The following is an 18,155-nucleotide window of genomic DNA, read 5'->3' as shown; positions in this document are numbered from 1 at the left end:
ACAAGGGGGTGAGTATGTTATCTGTAAATGTTTGACCCCGCATAGACAGCAACACAACTACCACATTCAAGGCCCAGAAAGGTAGTAAGGACAGTCTATGTGACATCAGTGGTTCAACTTTAATTTTATGAAGTACATACTTTCAGGTAACACATGATTTGTTAGTTGCTAGTTGGCAGGAGGGGCATGTTCATTCTAGGGGAAATTTGATTGGTCGACAATTTATGTAATGTCTGATTAATCATCAAAATGTTTAGTTTGTTTTCCTGGATAAAGAATTTTTAAGCAGTACATATTTTGTACCTTTTAGAGTACACTAGAATTTGGATGACTTCAAAGCTAATAGAAAAATGCCACAAAACGTAATTAGATGAGGTCGAGCTGTCCTGAAAATTACTGTACAGAAACCTCAGCGCTCAGTTTTCATGGAACAGCAATAAGATGTGGATTTTTGTAAAAGAATTTGAAAGCTCTTTTCAACTATGGCGCACAATTGTTTGTACTTTCAGCACACTGCATGTGTATCAGTATGTTGTGTCTGACTCAGACACACAGCACTTGGAGTTATACAAACGCACTCAGCCCTGCACAGAGCGTCCACGTTCACTGTTCACTCAAGGTCTCCTTGATCGCCCACTTTATTTCATGATCCGCAGTAGTATTTCTCTCTCTAATCACTTGGTTGAGTACTCTAGCAATGTGTTGTTGGAACTCCCCTGAGCTGAAGATTCAGATTTAAAGGTTAATATTAACCTATTTGAATTATTCTTTGCATTTTATCAGACTGGTCGAGCAGACGTGTGTGTGTATGTGTACACATGATAAATCACTAAAGACATCTCTCAGTTTTTCCGAGTGCAAATGAAGACTTTGATCTTTGGAGATTTTTTTGAAGTCACCAGTTTCTCAGATTTTTCAGAGGTTGTTCAGGTCTGCAATCATTTTGAACATTTCTTATCAAATTCTACTAATACTAATGCTTTCTACAGTAAGCTCTATATTCTTACAGCATGTCAACGATTGTCTGATTTGAGACATTTTAAGAGAGACATTTAAGACTATGTTAATAGCCTACTTAATGAACTCCAACGAGTTTCGCAAGATATGAAATAGCAACCTCTCATGATCAATACAGTTGTCCTTGGGTCACATATGCCTATATGAAAATTAATTACAAAATAGCTGCTTCACACCATCTGATCAGCAAGATAGCTGCCAGTCTTTCTAATTAATGATCAACCTTTATCAGAAGGAACTTACATTGCATTCAAAGTATGTATCAGCACATACATCCTCTAGCAATTGAACTTATGGCCTTAGTGTTGCTAGCAGCACTGTGCGCTACTATTTGAGCTACAGGAAAGCTAATATAATGATAATATAAATTAACAAGGGGTTTTATGCTGCCTTCACATGCTAGTGGAATTATCATAAATATGAGTTCCCCAGTCGGAAATTGGACACGAATGGCTTCTCAAATCATATTTACGACTGGGAAACTCAGAGATAATTTTCAAAGATAAAGTTTTGGAATTGGACAGGCCATATAAACGTAGCACATAGTGAAGGATAGAACTATTTCTGTAGTGACTGTCAATTTTTTACTCATTTTTCTCTCAACACCTACATTTCCAATAACACATGAAGGCACCATTAAATACATTAAAGAAAAACACTGATCTTTTTAGTTTTTTTTGAAAAAAAAAAAGGTAGAAAAATAGAGCTGCAAGCTGTCCTAGGTGTATGACTTTCTTCTTTCAGATGAATACAATCGGAGTTAAATTAAAAAATATCCCGGCTCTTCCAAGCGTTATAATGGCAGTGAATGGCTGTTGAGATTTTGAAGCAAAATAAAGTGCATCCATCCATCATAAAAAGTGCTCCAAACAGCTCCAAGAGTTAATAAAAGCCTTCTGAAGTGAATCGATGCGTTTGTGTGAGAAAAATATCCATATTTAGAACTTCATGAAACTGTAATCTCTAGTTTCCGCTAACTGTCGTACGCACGTTCACGAGAGAGCGGTGTTCCAGCGGATGACATAGGACACAGGTGTAACATAAGCTCCTTTGAGAATATGCTAGTCTTGCGAGAACCAAGTTTTGTTTACAGCAAAGGAAAACCAGTGGCTAATATCGGAATCCTCCGACATTTTTGTTTACAAATCCTTGTTTTGTACTTCTAATTCATGACTGGTGTTTTGTTTTGCTCTCTTCTCTGGCTTCTCAACGGCACATACAACAGTTAGCAAAAGTTAGACATTACAGATATGGATATTTTTTTATATACGCATCAGTTGAATGAATGCAATTTTTTTTCGTTTCAAAATCTCGACCACCATTCATTGCCATTATAAAACTTGGAAGAGCCAGGGCTTTTTTTTTTTTTTTTTTTTTTTAAATACAACTCTGATTGTGTTCGTCTGAAAGAAGAAAGTCATATACACCTAGGATGGCTTGAGTGAGTAAATTATGGGGTAATTTTTAAGTAAACTGTGCCTTTAAGGGTGCTTTAAACAGGCTTCTGAATTCTGTGCAAAGGCACAATAGTGCATAAAATTCTAAAATGCACCTGTTCTGACCCACCTCAGCCCCTAGTATCATCAAAGGTGGCACTGATGCTGCTTATGTTTAATTGCTGTTCACACTGACAGTAATTAAACTGTTAAAGATCTCAGAGTTGCTATGATGTTGGTTTCTACTAGGTGTTCCTGCTTTCCTCATTTGCATGCTTTGCTCAACTTTTTAGCTTTGCTAATGGTGTCTATAGCTCACAATGTGAACACCCTTAAATCAAACACAGCACCAGAATAGACTTAAACTGTATATATTTTCAATATACATTTAAATGTTTATTATTTACATTTTCATTTTGCATTTTTAACGCCATAGTTTAATTCACCCATTCATGTTTTTATATTCATTATTTCGCATCCAAAAAAACAAAAAACAAAAACATTATCCAAAATAATTATTCTCAGTAATTATTCTCGTTCTGTTTAGCCTGGATGCACTTACTAAAAATAAGTCATTTAAAATAAAATACACAAACAGCATGTAAACAGTAACCTCCTGGTCGAAACTGGTTTCTGTGGGACACTCATCTGCTTTGTGTTGATTTGGGCTATCTGAACGCGTGCACTTCCTGGATCTGGACTGTCCCACCGCGCATGGGACGCCGCTCAAACCCATCCATCCTACGGCCTCTCGGGTCAGTTAGTATGCCCCATATCTCACGTTACACGCACAGTCCCGTTTTCAGCGTGGACAGGCGCGCTGAGCGTCGAGGCTCGAGCTCATTCTAACAGGTGGCGAGCGATTTCAGGTGGAGCAGCAGTTCATTCACTGAGCCGACCGACGAACGGACGCTGAGAGGATCACTCGCTCCTCAATATAAGCAATTCGTGGCGTATTAACACAGTCTAGTCGTCGTATTTAGGCGAAGGACAGATTGGTTTAATTAGCCTTCGGCTTACAGGTGGGCGAAAGCCGTTTGTAGGACGGCCCCTCTTTCAGTTCCTCAACAGGAGACGCGGGACTGTCATTTGTTTGCCATCCTGTGGGACAGAAGAAACGGCTCCGTTAACAGGTGCGAGGACAGACAAATACACCGGCGTCAAGTCGTGTGTTTGTGCGGCACGGGATTTGAACAATATTCTAATTTGTGTTCGCGCTAAATTAGGAGCTTTATCTACATATCTAGCATATCTCCGAAGCCTCTTTCGTTCCGGAGGAGGACCGACAAAGCCATGTCAGCCAAAAAACGGGCGGATTTCACGAGAAGGAGCCGAAGCCCAGCGGTGTCCGAGGCGGAGATGTTTGGTGATTTTCAGGAGTGGTGCCTGCGCACTTACGGGGACTCCGGCAAAACAAAGACCGTCACCCGGCGAAAATACAACAAAATTCTGCAGACCCTCTTACAGAGCGACGACTCGGAGGGCGTCTATATCGAGAGCAACCACATCAACGCCAAATTTAAGTTCTGGGTGAAATCCAAAGGTTTCCAGGTGGGCAGCACTGACGGCAAGCCGAACGAGAACGGGGCAGCGGACAGACCGGTCCTGTACGTTCCCATCAAGACAACGGTTAGTATAGGTGCTCTTTTCCTCGTCTGCTAATCAAACGCGTAATAGTGCCCGATATTTGCCTATGCAAATTCTGAGCCAAGCGCACAATGGCGCACGTTTACGCGTTTCGCTGCCGGTGAATCTCGTTCAGGGTTGTATATCTGTAGTTGAGCTTATGTCTCTCTCGGGTCTCTGGTAACCACTTGTTCCTGTGCCACTCCGCCCGGTATCCACGGGAACCGTGGCAGCTCTGCCACCCGATTGTCCGGAAGCTCTTTCTGTTATCACTATCAGTCACTGACAATGAACACCAGTTTCAGGATATTATAATCAAATGCGTTTTGAAATGTGCATTTAAGATGGCATACTATTTAAAATAGGCTATATATTAAAATTCACAGTCAGTGACTTGAATGCACCCCTTTGTGATTATGTTTTCAGTTTTTTTAAATGTTTTTTTCAATTTCTGGGCTTAAAAAAAAAAACAAAACAAAAAATTGGCATAAATATTATTTAATATAATTTATTATACTGTGTCAATCTTTTTATTTTAATTATTATAAATGGTGGTATTGTACATAAATGAGCAGTGGTATAAAAAATATGGTTTTAAAAAGTCAGTTAATGTAACCAGCATGCAGGAAGGCATTTTTGTTGTCATGTGACAAGAAAACCAGACAACCAAGAGGACACCTTTTGACCCTCATGAGTGCCTTTTTTTATTTATTTTTTTTAGAATTTTTCTAATGTGACATAAGTGATCCACATGAGTTAGTTGGACACTCTCATGGCAGTTTGTAACTGTTTTAAGTTGGCAAATTGATGGGAATTCATAAGAATTGGCATCTCATTTGAACTTATGCTGGCCCTCTCTGCATTTCTCTCTCTCTCTCTCTCTCTCTCTCTCTCTCTTTTGTGTTTTACCATTAGGACAAGCATTTAGTGAAATAAAAAGATATTTGCTTCAAGTTTTGCTTTTTAACAACATTTACACAACCAGGCAAAAAAAAAAAATTTTTTAAAGATTTTTAAAGTCTCTCTTCTGCTCACCAAGCCTGCATTTATTTGATCCAAAGCAAAAATAAATAAATAAAGTAACATTTTGAAATATTTGTACTATTTGAAATAACTGTTTTCTGTTCTTTTTTTTAAAAAATGTAATTTGTTCCTGGGATTTCAAAGCTGAATTTTTAGCAATACTACTGATCTTTGGAGCTTTCTATTCATTGTTTTAAATATTGATAATAATATGAATAATAAACAGCAAATTAGAATGATGCTAAAAATTCAGCTTTGAAATCACAGGAATAAATTACATTTTAAAATGTATTCTATTTTAAATAGTAAAAATATTTCAAAATTTTACTGCTTTTGCTGTACTTTGAATCAAATAAATGCAGGCTTGGTGGGCAGAAGAGAATTCTTTAAAAATCTTACTGTTCAAATACTTTTGACTGGCAGTGTATATATTGAGACCTGTTTTACAGAAAAGATGCATGTCTTTTATAAGAATGACTCGTATAGTCTCTGCCTGCGTTATCTTTTTAAAATGATTAATCTTTTTCTGAACTGAAGAGTTCAGGTTTCCAAACCGTTGACTTTATTATAATAATTGACTAAACCCAAACACACCTGCCGAATTGGTTCACCTGTGTAGCTTAGTGAGACAATATGGCAGTGTGTGGCATTATTGGTGAAAAGGCCAGAGAAATGTGTGTTTGTATGAGAGCAATAGGGAGAGATAGAGAGGCAGAGATGAGGTGAACAGGTCAGCTCTCAACGGAACAAATGGAATAATGAGGAGCCCAGATGAAGATTCATCTTAGGACTATTTCACTGATAAAGGAAAGGAAACTGGTATGATGGAAATGTTAAGATGGATGCACACTCCGCGCTCTGTGTACCCTCATAATGAAGAGGCTGCCCCAGATTTGTCCTATTCAAATACTATTTTCGCTCACTCTCTCTTGCTTTGGGTATGTGTGTGTTCTGCTTTCTTTGAGACATGCCTCCCATTCAGTTCACTCAGGGGGGCTAATTGATGCGAAAAAGGAAAAACGGAGAGAAAGTGATTCCCTCTCCATTCGATTAGCGGTGCAGGGACTGTCTTGCAATGTGCACAGGTAACACAAGATCCTGATGACAGAATCTTTTATTTTGAAATACAAATTCTGACTGAATGGAAATTATGTCAGAGGTCACCTAATGACTCATGAATGCTCTTAACTGAATTTTTAAAGAATAATTTAACCCAGAATGAAAATTCAGTCATTATTTACTCCCGTTTATGTTGTTCCATACCCATACGCTGTTATTTTTTCACTATCTTATACATCTGTTTTTGATTATCCATTTCCAACTTGCAATGACAAAGACAAAACACAATTAAGTAGGCTATATAAAAATCTTCCCAAATTCCGTTTTTTTTTTCCCCATTTTAATTTTTCTAGATTCCATTTTTTACGTTATATTTTTTCTAGACTCTGTTTTAATTGTTACATTTTTAAATGTTAATCAAAAAGCATGTCTAATTAATTAAAATCATGAAACGTACAGAATTTAACAGTAATTTATTAAAAGTTTAACAAAAAGTAATTTTTAAGGCCCTATGAAATACGATTTATTTATTTATTTATTTATTCAAATTCAGTTTTATTTAAAAATAAAAAATTCTGGGTTTTTTTGGATTTCGTTTTAATGGCTTCATTAAATTTAATAATCGAAAGCATCGCTAATTAAGTGGTTTTACAAAATGTTAATTACTTTATTTATTTATTTATTTACTTTCCCCCAGCAATACTGTTGTGTATTTATATTTTTCTGGTAAATAAATTCTGTTAAATCATTTTTCTGGTAAATATTCCTTACAAAATAATGTTTAATTTAAACAGAGACATGCAGAGCATGCAGGATTCATATTTAAATATTTTTCATATTTTTTTGCAGCTTAATATTCACAGACACTAGTCAATATCACGTTTTGTTTAAGGTTTACTGACAAACTTTTGATTTATTCATCTCAAAGTCTGTGACAAACCGCATTATAAAGTAAATTCCATTATTATGACTGGATTCCGCAATTCCGTCTGTGTTTTCCTGCATCGTGGAAATCATAGAGCCCTACTTATGGTTTCCATATGAATTCTGAAAATAAATGCAGCTTATTAGTGATTGTTGATTAAAATTTTACTCTGTTTTTCACAGAAAACTACAGTATGGCGGAAGAAAATGTGAAACGGCATTCATGGACAAGTGTTGTTATTGTTAACTAAAACTATCAATCATTTTTAGTAAATAAAATAATCTGAAATGAATACTAGACGAGAAACTCATACTTTAAAAACTTAATTTAAAAATGTTGCCTTGGAGTAAAAAGATGGCTATTATATAAGTAAAGCTAAAAAATATTTTAAAAATGAAAATAACGTCAAATGCAAACAAAATGAGGAAACTTAAAATAGATAAAAATGAAAATTGATGTAAAAATCAATTTATATATGAATATGATAATATGAATAAATACTGTTATAGTATGTCAATAATAACACCGACATGGACTACTGTAACAATGGTTTTATGATGCATTTGGGTGGTTTTTATGCTGTTTTTTTTTTTTTTTGTCCTTCTTGGAACTTCACAGCCCCTACCGACTGTAAATGGTTGAGATAAGGAAGAGTAGCTTCAAAATTTCCTATGAAAGTTCTACTTTTGTGTTCACTAGAAAAAAAACAACAGCATGGGGTTTGAAGCAATGTGAGGATGAGTAAATAATGAAAAAAGGTTTAATTTTGGGGCACTTTAATGTTCTTTTGTTCACATTAAAAATGTCTTTTTTTTTAAGTCGAAACTAATTACAATCCTGCATTCTAATGTTTACCTCTCTTTGTTGTTCTTGTGCATAATAGTAGTTTTGACGCTAGAGTGAATTGATCTGCAGCTCAGTCTGAAGATAATAATCAGTCTGTCGTTATTTTTTTCTCAGATGCTTACAGTATTACTCATCAAAACACACCGCTTAAAATAGTGTGAATACAGCAGACATCGTTCACACATGTAAAGGGATCATCTGACTCGCCTTAAATGACCTGTAGCACTACTTCATAATGTAGAAAAAGTGAAGGAGAGTTATATGAGGATGACGTTTATGGAGTTGGAGGCGTAAGACGAGAAGAATAAAAGATGGAGGGAATTTTTTTCACACCAGCGCAAGACAGAAACATGACAATGAGATGGAGCAAGGGAAAGCAGAGGGGATTTCAAGAGAGGGAGAAAGAGGTGGCTGGAGGAAACAGTCACACAGCCATCACATGCAGTTGACACCAGCGTCTGTGGACACTATTAATAGCCCCTAACGTTCCTCTCTTTCCTCCCCTTTCTCTCTCTCTCTTCAAGCACACTGGGCAACTGTTGCAGAAGAACGCTGTTCTCTCTTTAGCTGATTTTGTCCTAGAAGCTTCTTTTATTTTGTTGTGTGTAGGACAAGGAAGTGAGAATTTCAAGAGAGGATAAAACCATCAAATACATTGACCCTAAAAAGCATTTGGACAATTACACACTTTAACATGGTTGAATTTTTGTAAATTATATAGAGCGGTGTTTCAAACTGATTCAAACTCATTGTTCGTGACTCATATGATTCATTCATTTTGGGAATCAGAATTCGCTTGTTACATTGTATGTTTTTGATTAACTAAAAAAAGGGTTAATAAAGGGCTTAAAGTTCACTTTAAGTTTTGTCATTTGCCACCTTGAATGCTCAAGCTCTTTAAAGTCGGTGGGTTTTAATTGGCTGTCAGTGTTTTTATTGTTCGTTAGGTGGAAAAGATTGTTCTGTAAGCCATTCCTCTGTGTCATTACTGTAATAGCTGTAGTGTGGACTTTTCACTATTCTCACAGATTTAAAATGATTATTAATACTTTATAGTTATCATTATACAGTAGTTATCATCCTTGGTGTGAATGGCCCTTAAGAGTCATTAATTTAGGGAACTGGGCTATGCTTGTCATTTGGTATTATTTTGAATCACTAAAAAAAACAGTTCATATGAGTCATTTGTGCACCAATTATACTATATATTATAGCCTGTGATGACTTTATAGAAAATTTTTCTTGCATTACAATTTTTTTTAATGAATCATAAGGTTCAAAATCTTTGGGAATCAGAATAAACTTGATACTTTGTATATTTGTGAATTACTTAGATTTATTTGTTCATGAATCGGGCTACACTTGTCATACTGAATGTTTTTGATTCATTGATTTAGGAAATTTTAAGCTTTTTTTTGATTCACTAAAATGAACGAGCTCATAGAATGAATCAGACTAGTGAAGTTTGTGCATGTAGCCTGTGAGGATTCAATAGAAAGATGATTCTTGCTCATTTTGCTCAGTTTTTTGCATCATAGACTGCAATAGTTTAGAGTTATCATTATTGTTATCATTCTTTGTGCAAATGGCTTTTAAGAGTCATTCATTTAGAGAATTGGGCTACACTTGTCAGTATGTATGATTCTGATTCACTTAAAAGAATCAGTTAGTAGGAGTCATTTGTGCACAAATCACATATATTATATGTTTTGTATGTTTGTTTTTGCTTATAGCCTGTGATGACTTGATAAAATGTTCTTGCATTCATTTTTTAAATGTAGTTTTTGTTGAAGAATCATAAGGTTCAATATCTTTGGGAATCGTGATAAACTTGATGCTTTGTATATTTGTGATTCACTTGTCATACTGAATGTTTTTGATTCAGTAATTTAGGAAATCTATGGATAATTTTTTGATTCACTAAAATGAACGAGCTCATGGAATGAATCAGCCTAGTAAAGTTTGTGTATGTAGCCTGTAAGGATTCGATAGAAAGATGATTCTTACTCATTTTTTGTGGTACACGGCAGATTATTGCATCAATATCTTTGGGATATCTTTGGGAATTGGGATACACTTGATACTTTGTATATTTTTGATTCACTAAAAAGAACTGTCTCATAAGAGTCATTTATTAATGAATCAGGCTACACTTTTTCATTTTTGAAATTTTTGATTAATTAATTTAGGAAATCTTCTTGGGCTAATTTTGGGCTAAATGCTGTATGGTTTTGGTTCACCAAAAAGAATGAGATCATACAACAAATCAGACTACTAGAATTTGTGCATGTAGCCTGTGAGGACTTAAAAGAAAGATGATTCTTTCTATTTTGTGCCGTACACTGCAGTTTATTGCATCATATTCAACAAAAAGACTGCAAAATCTACTAACTCAAATATGTGTAAAATATAGCTCACTTTGTCCTCAGATGTATGTGTATGCGTGTAGTCTAGCCTTTACTCTGCCTAAGGGAGCATCTCAACTGGGACGGCCTGTTTTATCAGTCCATTCATCTCGGTGCCCTAAAGGAGCCCCAAATGCTGAGCTAAATTATTCTGTATTACTGAAAGCCCCTCCCTCGGCACACACTGGGTGGGAGTGTCTGATGGCTGTTTGTGTTTGTGGTCAGCCATGTGCAGGTGTAGAGAAGAGAACGTGCTTGTGATCGTAGACATCATCATGGGCCGTACCCCTGCAGTTGGAGTGGGAGGTGTTTTTGCAGTGTTTATCTAGACAGTCAGTGAGCTGTGACGTGTTTATTATTTCTGATTAGGGACGGGCATTTTGGGTGTTTTTTTTCAGCAGTTTGTGCCATGAGCATCTCAAGAACCCTGTGTTTTTTTCCATTCATTTGTGCTCCGTCCAGCTGTTTTGAAAATAAAAATCGTGTCCTTATTTTTCCAAAAAAGTTTAATTATTTTCATGTTTATATTGGTTCACAGTACATTAACTAATGTTAAAAGATACAACTTTAAATTTTAATAATGTATTAGTACATTTTGAACTTAATATTAGCTAAGATTAATAAATGCTATATAAGTATTGTTCATGTTAACTAATACTGTTAAAATAAAACCTTATTGTAAATTGTTACCAAAGTTTTATATATTGTTCCCTTTGTGTATGTTTCATACTGTCTATATAGTGTAACACTTTCATTGCTGTAACCCTTAAAACCAGACTGCCAGAGGGTTATCGTAAATGCATGTGCTCTCTGTGCACTGTTTATTTGATGCCACTGGTGTGGTGGTGGCACCAGAGGCTTGGGCCCGTCATTGCTGCTTGGGAAAACCCAACACCTGGTGAAATTTGACCTTTTTTAGGTTTTGATACCATATGAAAGCTGAGTTCAAGCCCTTTTCAAAACGTTATTTTGTCCGTAGCTTGAACCTACCTTAAGTTGGCTGATAGCTATGATTTTCAGGAATGTAATTTTGAGAAAAATGAGTTTAAAGTGAGATGGCTTTCACTTTCAATTCACAGATTTAACGAGAGCTGCCTGTCAAGTCAGGAGCGCTATACCGCATCATTACACTAACAGACTTTCGGATAGTCTCCAAAATTTTGACCACCCCTTGTATGTTTAGGTAGCAGTCTGCAATGCAGCCTACCACGTAGTTTACATTTAGAAAAGCGAGCACAGTGCAACTGTGCATAAAACAGGACTCCTCCTCTTTAGTAACTTCATCATCAGATCCTTTATGTCTATATGTGAAATAGTTGTTGCGCTCCGCTATCTCACAGTATTAAAAAATAAATAAATAAATTAAAAACTATGGGAAAGGACCTCAGCAGCACGTTCTTTCACGCTCACGCTCTTGTTTCACACTGTTGATGTTATAGTGTAGCCCTTTCATTGCTGTAACCCTTAAAACTTGACTGCCAGAGGGTTATTGTAAATGCATGTGCCCTCTGTGCACTGTTTTCTTGATGGCATCGGGTGGCGGTGGCACCGGAGGCTTGGGCCCATCATGGCTATATATATTTTTACTTTTTTTTTTTTTTTTTTTTTTTTTTTTTTTTTTTTTTTAGCCTTCTATGATTGCTTTCTTTAAACAGAGTTTTGAAATTCACAAATTGTTGTCTGATAAATAGGAATACAAAATTTATTGGTACCAGGTTGTTTAGAATTTTTTTTATTTATTGGTATCAGTCAGTATATTTAATTGTTTGTAGTCATTTTCTAAAGTTTTACATTTTTGTATATATTTTTTTGCAGTCATCTAAAGCTCACCGAAAGTTAATTTTTAAAAAACATGAATAATTTAATCACTGTCAATGTTATTTTAGTATTATTTATTTTAATTTTACTAAATCAGTTATGTGCTTTTGTCACTTTTTTAAGATTTCTACTCGGCTTTGATTTTTATTTCAGTTTTAGAAATTTTAGTGCTTCACATTAATGTGCTTGACAACATGTCATTTTTGTCAGTTTTAATCCAATATTTATATTTTATTTCAGCTTTATTTCAGTTAAGAAAAATATTATTAGTTTTAGTTAAAAGAAACATTCCTGATCACTGTTGAATGTATTCCTTAACAAATTCATAGTATTAATTTTTCATACTATATATTATAATTTTATGATCCCTAAATGAATTTTTGTAACCTCTACGATTACTGACTTTGGTTTTTAGTTTAGTTTTGAATTTATTTAGAAAAAAATTGTATATAATTGATTATCTGCCATCAGCAGATAAATCTGCTATCACTTATCAGGCATATCATGAAAATAATTATCTGCTTTTCTCATTGGCCAAAAATTTACATAAGAAATGGACTGCAAGGCAATTTCCTGCAATTATGACCAGAGAAAACTTGAATTGATCTGCTAATTTAAAAAACTTGAGCGTCTTTGTCATAAAGCAAACTTTGTTTTTTTTTTCAAGGCACCTTTTTCTCTTTCATGTGGCCACCTAAGATGAGCTACCTCAGAACACCCCCTACCCCCCAGTCGCTGTTACCCGGGGCTCAAATATCTCTTACACACACTGTCACACATACACACACAAAAAGCAGGTGTAGGGAAGCAGCTGGTAAGATTAGTGCCTGTGTGTGTGTGTGTGTGTGTATGTTGGTTGGTTTAGTGTTGTATAAGGACAGTGATCTGAGTGGTTAATCATTCAGAGCAAGTAAAGAGCAAGAGTTTGTCACATCCACTGACTGCTCATCAAGGGCTCTAGGTTTATTTGGCTTCACGACAACGAGAAAACCAGAGAAAACATCTCTCTCTCGCCGTCCTCTCCTCTTTCCCTCAGATTACCACTGCCGCACACACGCGGCAGTCCTGACCCCCCTCTGTTAGTTGAGCAGCTGTAGATGTAGCTCCAGCAGTAATTGTGGTAGTGAGTGTTCAGGCTAACAGGAGCAGAGGAAGCGGGAGGGAAGGAGGGGGATGAGAGGGCAGAAGCTGATAAAAAGACGAATGCATTGGAACAGAGAGTGTTGTTCTGCTGTACACGGGGCCATATGCATGTTTGCAGGGCAGCTAGTGGTCAGTGTGTTCTCTAGCACACACACACGATGTCCTCTTCTCTGCGGGACTTCATTAAGAGCTCCTACAGGTAACAGAATGTCACACAATACAGCAAACTCGATTTGAAGAAAATGTCAGTGGTGTTTGCTCACATAAAACTAGCCACTGAGATGTTAGGGCACTGGTAGACCATTGTTGTGCTGTTTCTTAGTTGTTTGGGGTGGTTGCTAGAGGGTTTTGGGTGCAAAAGCGGCCACTGGGGCGGTACATTTTAAAAAGGTGTACCTTAAAGGTACATATTTGTATGTTTTGAGAGTGTAACACCCCAGTGACAGATTTTTACTGGCTTGCCTAGCTTGTACCAGCTTAAACCAGCTCATGACCAACTAAGGACCAGCTTAAACCAGCTCAACCGTGCTTCAAAACAAAACAAATTAGCATATGCTGTTTTTTTTTTTCAACAGGGTGTGCTTACTGGCACGATCAAAAGTCTCTATGACCAAGTTTACACTTCATGCAAAATGTAATAAACGGTGGTAGAGTGCTAAGATGCTCTGAATGTATTGCTATGCTTTTTCTATGGTGTTTTGGGTGTTTGCTTTGGGCTTGCTAGGATGTTCTTTTTGGGCAATTGTCCAATAGGGGAATGCGAATGCACAATATTTGCCTCAATTGTGTTTTCCGCTCAAGTTAAAACATTTCAGCTCCAGCAGGAAATTCACATGACATGTTGTCACGCAAACCAGTCAGCAAAGAGCTTGATACATCCAGTTTGACATGTCCGGTTGCATCAGAAAATATTTTGGATTGTTTTAATGTTTTTATTCACATTGTGGTGCAAAAAAAACATCCCATGATCAAGTAACATGATGCAAATATTCACTTTGCTTGTGTTGTGCACAAACCTTTAAGGGGTCCTCGGATGCCCATTTTCCACAAGCTAATGATTCTTTAGGGTCTATAAAGTCTATAACATACTTTGGCTAAAATTTCTCAGTGGTAGTGTAAAAAACACCCTTTTTACCTTGTCAAAATCAGCCCTGTTCAGAGCGAGCCATTCTATTGCATGTTCCTTTAAATGCTAATGAGCTCTGCTCACCCCAACCCTCTCTTCTGTGGGGTGATGAGCCGGTCTGTTTACCTTAGCCGCGTTTAGCCACAGTACTTGCTAACTAGCACATTATTAAGAAAGGCGATTTGCAAAGATTCATAAAAACCCTTACATTTGCTGTAGGTGAAGCTACAAAACACCTTAATCGCTCAATCGGAGAGATTCTTGTCTTCCCCTGCAACAGTGTGAGTCAAAACAATGGAGCTTGAAGTTGGACTGTTCACAGCCCAGTCAGGGTGGGTCTAAGGTAAGACGGTCATGTCAATCAAGCGACCTTGGCCTGTGTGACGTCACACCGACAAGGAGCTGTGAATGGCTTGATTTGAAAAAGGGGATATTTCTTATAAAAATTACAAAAATACCACTGGGTGGATTTTTATCATAATAGGGTGGTTGTGTACACACATTGCCAACACACATTTATGTTCAAACAACATGTAAAAGTGAGTTTTGCATCCAATGAGCCCTTTAAAATGCTAGAGGATTGGTAGTGCATTGCTAGGTGTTTTAGGTAGTTGCTATGATGCTTTGAGTAAATGCTTTCTTGCAGAGTCAAAAAAGCCCATCACAAACTGTGTGCACACCAGAATTTAAGTATTTGTTTGAGTAGATTCCATACAAATTCAATGCAGCAACACGAATAGACGTGAATTTGTGTCAGGCAATGCAAATAATGCAAATTGGGCAATGTGTTTGCTATGAACCTGCGATATTCGCCTCAGTCACGTCTTCGCACAAGTTGAAAAATTTCAACATGAAGGGAAAATTTGTGTGACTCGTTGTCATGCAAGCCAATCAGCAAAGAGCTTATTAACATGTCTGGTTGTGTTGGCACCAATAGCCTCGTGGGCAGTTGCGTTTCGGGTGTACTGTGTTCGAATCCCGGCTCTTGGACCTTTCCCGATCCCGTCCCCCCTCTCTCTCCCACTTCGTTTTCTGTCTCACTACTGTCCTATCAATAAAAGGCAAAAACGTCAAAAATTAATCTTTTAAAAAAAATGTCTGGTTGTATCAGAAAATGGAGGAGAGCATGCGCAATTTTGACATGAAAAACATGACATGCAGGTAATATTGAGCCAGTAACGCAATGCAAATATTTGTGCCGCTTTTGGTGTGCGCACACCCTAAGATGCTCGTGCATTGGCAGAGCATCGTTATGATCTTTCTAAGGTGTTGTGGCTGGTTGCTAGGGTGCTTTGAGTAAATGCTTACTTGCACTGTCAAAAAAGGCCATCACTAATTGTATGCACACCAGAATTTAATTATTTGCACTACTGGATTACATACAAAGTCAATGCAACAATGCAAATAGATGTGAATTTGTGGCAGGCAACGCAGATGACGTGAATGTGCAATATGCATCTCAATTGCATCTTCCATGCAAGTTGAAAAATTTCAACTTGAGCAGGAAATTCACATGAGGCATTGTTATGCAGGCCAGTCAGCATATAGATTATTGACACATCCAGTTTGACACGTCCAGTTGTATGTTTTAATTCACATGTAATGCGAAAAACCTTCCAAAAGTAATCTAGAGTGAGTAATGCGATGCGAATATTCACTTTTGGTGTGCAGTAGGGCTGCCCTAGGCTATTTTTCTGCTCAGCTAGTAGTCGTTCATTTTAAGCATTAGTCTACTAATCGCAGGTTTATTAATAAACCATTTAAATCGTATAGAATATTTGCTTTCCATTTGAATTGGTTAATTGGAAAATAGACATTTTGCTATCTAAGTGCGAACTTGTGAAAGATATATTTTTCATGTCTGTAAGGCAAGGTTAGGTGTTTTGAGTGTATGCAGTGTGTTTTATGCATTCTACGTGGTTGGTATGTAGTTGTTTACAGGCAGTGTCCTATCAGTCACTGTCCTATCAGGCTGCTAGGCTGCTTCTAAGGTGCTTTAGTTGGTTACAATGGCGTTCCCCTAAAAAAACAGCTAAATCAATAAGGTCTTAGCTGGTATAAGTTGGAAGTAACTATTCAGCTGGTTTTGACTGATTGTTTAACTAGTCTCCCAACTAAAACCAGCCTGACTAGCCAAGATGTGGTCAAATCCCCTCTAAAACAAGCCTGCAAACCAGCTATGACCAGCTTTAGCATGCACCTCTAATAAACCGATCTCATGACATTGGCACTGAGAATGTGTCTGAAATCAATGATTAGAAGAGAGCACTGTCGCACAGTCTATCATAGTGGAACTAATTGATTTTAATAAAGTCGGTGCGAAGCTACTTTTGATACCTGCAAATAGAGTGACTGGTCCTGAATATTCATGGGGTGTTCACAAGGATCATGTCTACGGCGCCTTTAGACAAAACCATGCCTTTCATTTGGAGGATGGTCTATAATTTGACCTCCCCAGGAGGCCGGCCGTATCTGTGGCTGTAGATTCAGCTGTGCAGCCATGAGGACAGATACGAGACTGAGAGAGTGATTATTTATGAATTAGAGAAAAGAGGAAGTGTCGTACCATCACCCCTGAAGTCTAACAGAAACACACATACATGCACACACAGCTGCAGGGAGCTAATGACAGGCCAAAATGATTAGTTTCATTTATCACCCGTGAACAGAGAAATGAAATAAGTCTAATTTTCCTGTTAACTAGAAGGAGATTAATATTATGCGACTGAAACTACTGGAGGTACGGAGTTCAGAAATAACTGATGCAGTGATAATGTAGAGAACAGCGTGCACTTTTGTACGCTCCTAGTGACCGATCTTCAGTGGCCCAGCATTATGAGTTTTTCAACGCTGATGTTGCAGATATTTATAAAGCGGAGGACAATAAAATTAAAGTTGAAGGGTGTACTCTTGGCTTAGACTTTAAATAACCAATTTTCACCTCAGAAAACAGGTAATTGTGAGATGATAAAGTTTAAAATAAAAAATAATACCTCACTGTGAGATCACAGCATCACACTGTAGGGAATAAATTTGCAATGTTATATCTCACAGTGTGACTTTTTGTCTCATATAATGGCTTTATTTATTATATAGGAAGACGTAAAGTCACATGTCTGTCTCACCAAGAGCAGACAAGAAGAGTTATTTTTATGTCTATTTGGTGCAAAGATGACATAATTGATATTTAAAGTGATAGTTTACCCAAAAATAAAAATCCCATCATTACGCTCTAAAATGCTAGGGTTATTTGGCAACCCACGCTGGGTAAATATTGAACAGAACACATGCTTGGGTTATTTTGACCAAGCTGGTTGGGTTAAATGTTTCTACCAACTATTGTTTAAAAATTATTATATTGCTGGTTTAAAATTGACTGAAACTTATTAAAAAAACCCACACTGAATTACTAGAGGCAACAGCAATAATCAAAAGATGAACATATATTAAACAAGAACACATGGACAAAATACAAGACAAATTGAATTTACTATGATGTATTTTGAGTGAATACAGCATAGTTTACAATATTACATACATTAAACTCATTTAACAAGCATTTTAGACAAAAAATGTAACATTTTAAAGTATAATTTTAATTTTAGAGTATTCAACCATTCTCTGTAATCGCAAATTTTCGTGCCGGTGTGTCGGCGAAATCTGAGCCGGTGAAGGGTTCCTGTTCGCCTGGTTAACTGCGAACTTCAGACCGCGGCCTCACATTTCACTCG

General features: G+C 36.8%; 1 protein-coding gene across 5 annotated transcripts in view; it reads left to right on the top strand.

Moving 5' to 3' along the window:
- Window positions 1-2,990: 2,990 nt before the first annotated feature.
- Window positions 2,991-18,155, top strand: part of nol4lb (nucleolar protein 4-like b) — a 136,003-nt gene continuing 120,838 nt past the window's right edge. Inside the window, exon 1 of one of the 5 annotated variants that reach the window (XM_051095851.1) lies at window positions 2,991-4,082. In XM_051095851.1, the coding sequence (XP_050951808.1) occupies window positions 3,747-4,082 (336 nt within the window). In that variant the 5' untranslated portion in view covers window positions 2,991-3,746. Of the gene's footprint in view, window positions 4,083-13,381; window positions 13,498-18,155 lie in introns of those variants that run through there. The other 4 variants (XM_051095852.1, XM_051095853.1, XM_051095854.1 and 1 more) reach the window with 4 other exon arrangements.

Source organism: Labeo rohita, chromosome 23 (assembly GCF_022985175.1).
Source record: "Labeo rohita strain BAU-BD-2019 chromosome 23, IGBB_LRoh.1.0, whole genome shotgun sequence".
NCBI lineage: Eukaryota > Metazoa > Chordata > Actinopteri > Cypriniformes > Cyprinidae > Labeo > Labeo rohita.
The sequence above is the reverse complement of the archived record's forward strand: the minus strand, read 5'-3'. Positions and strand labels throughout refer to the sequence as shown.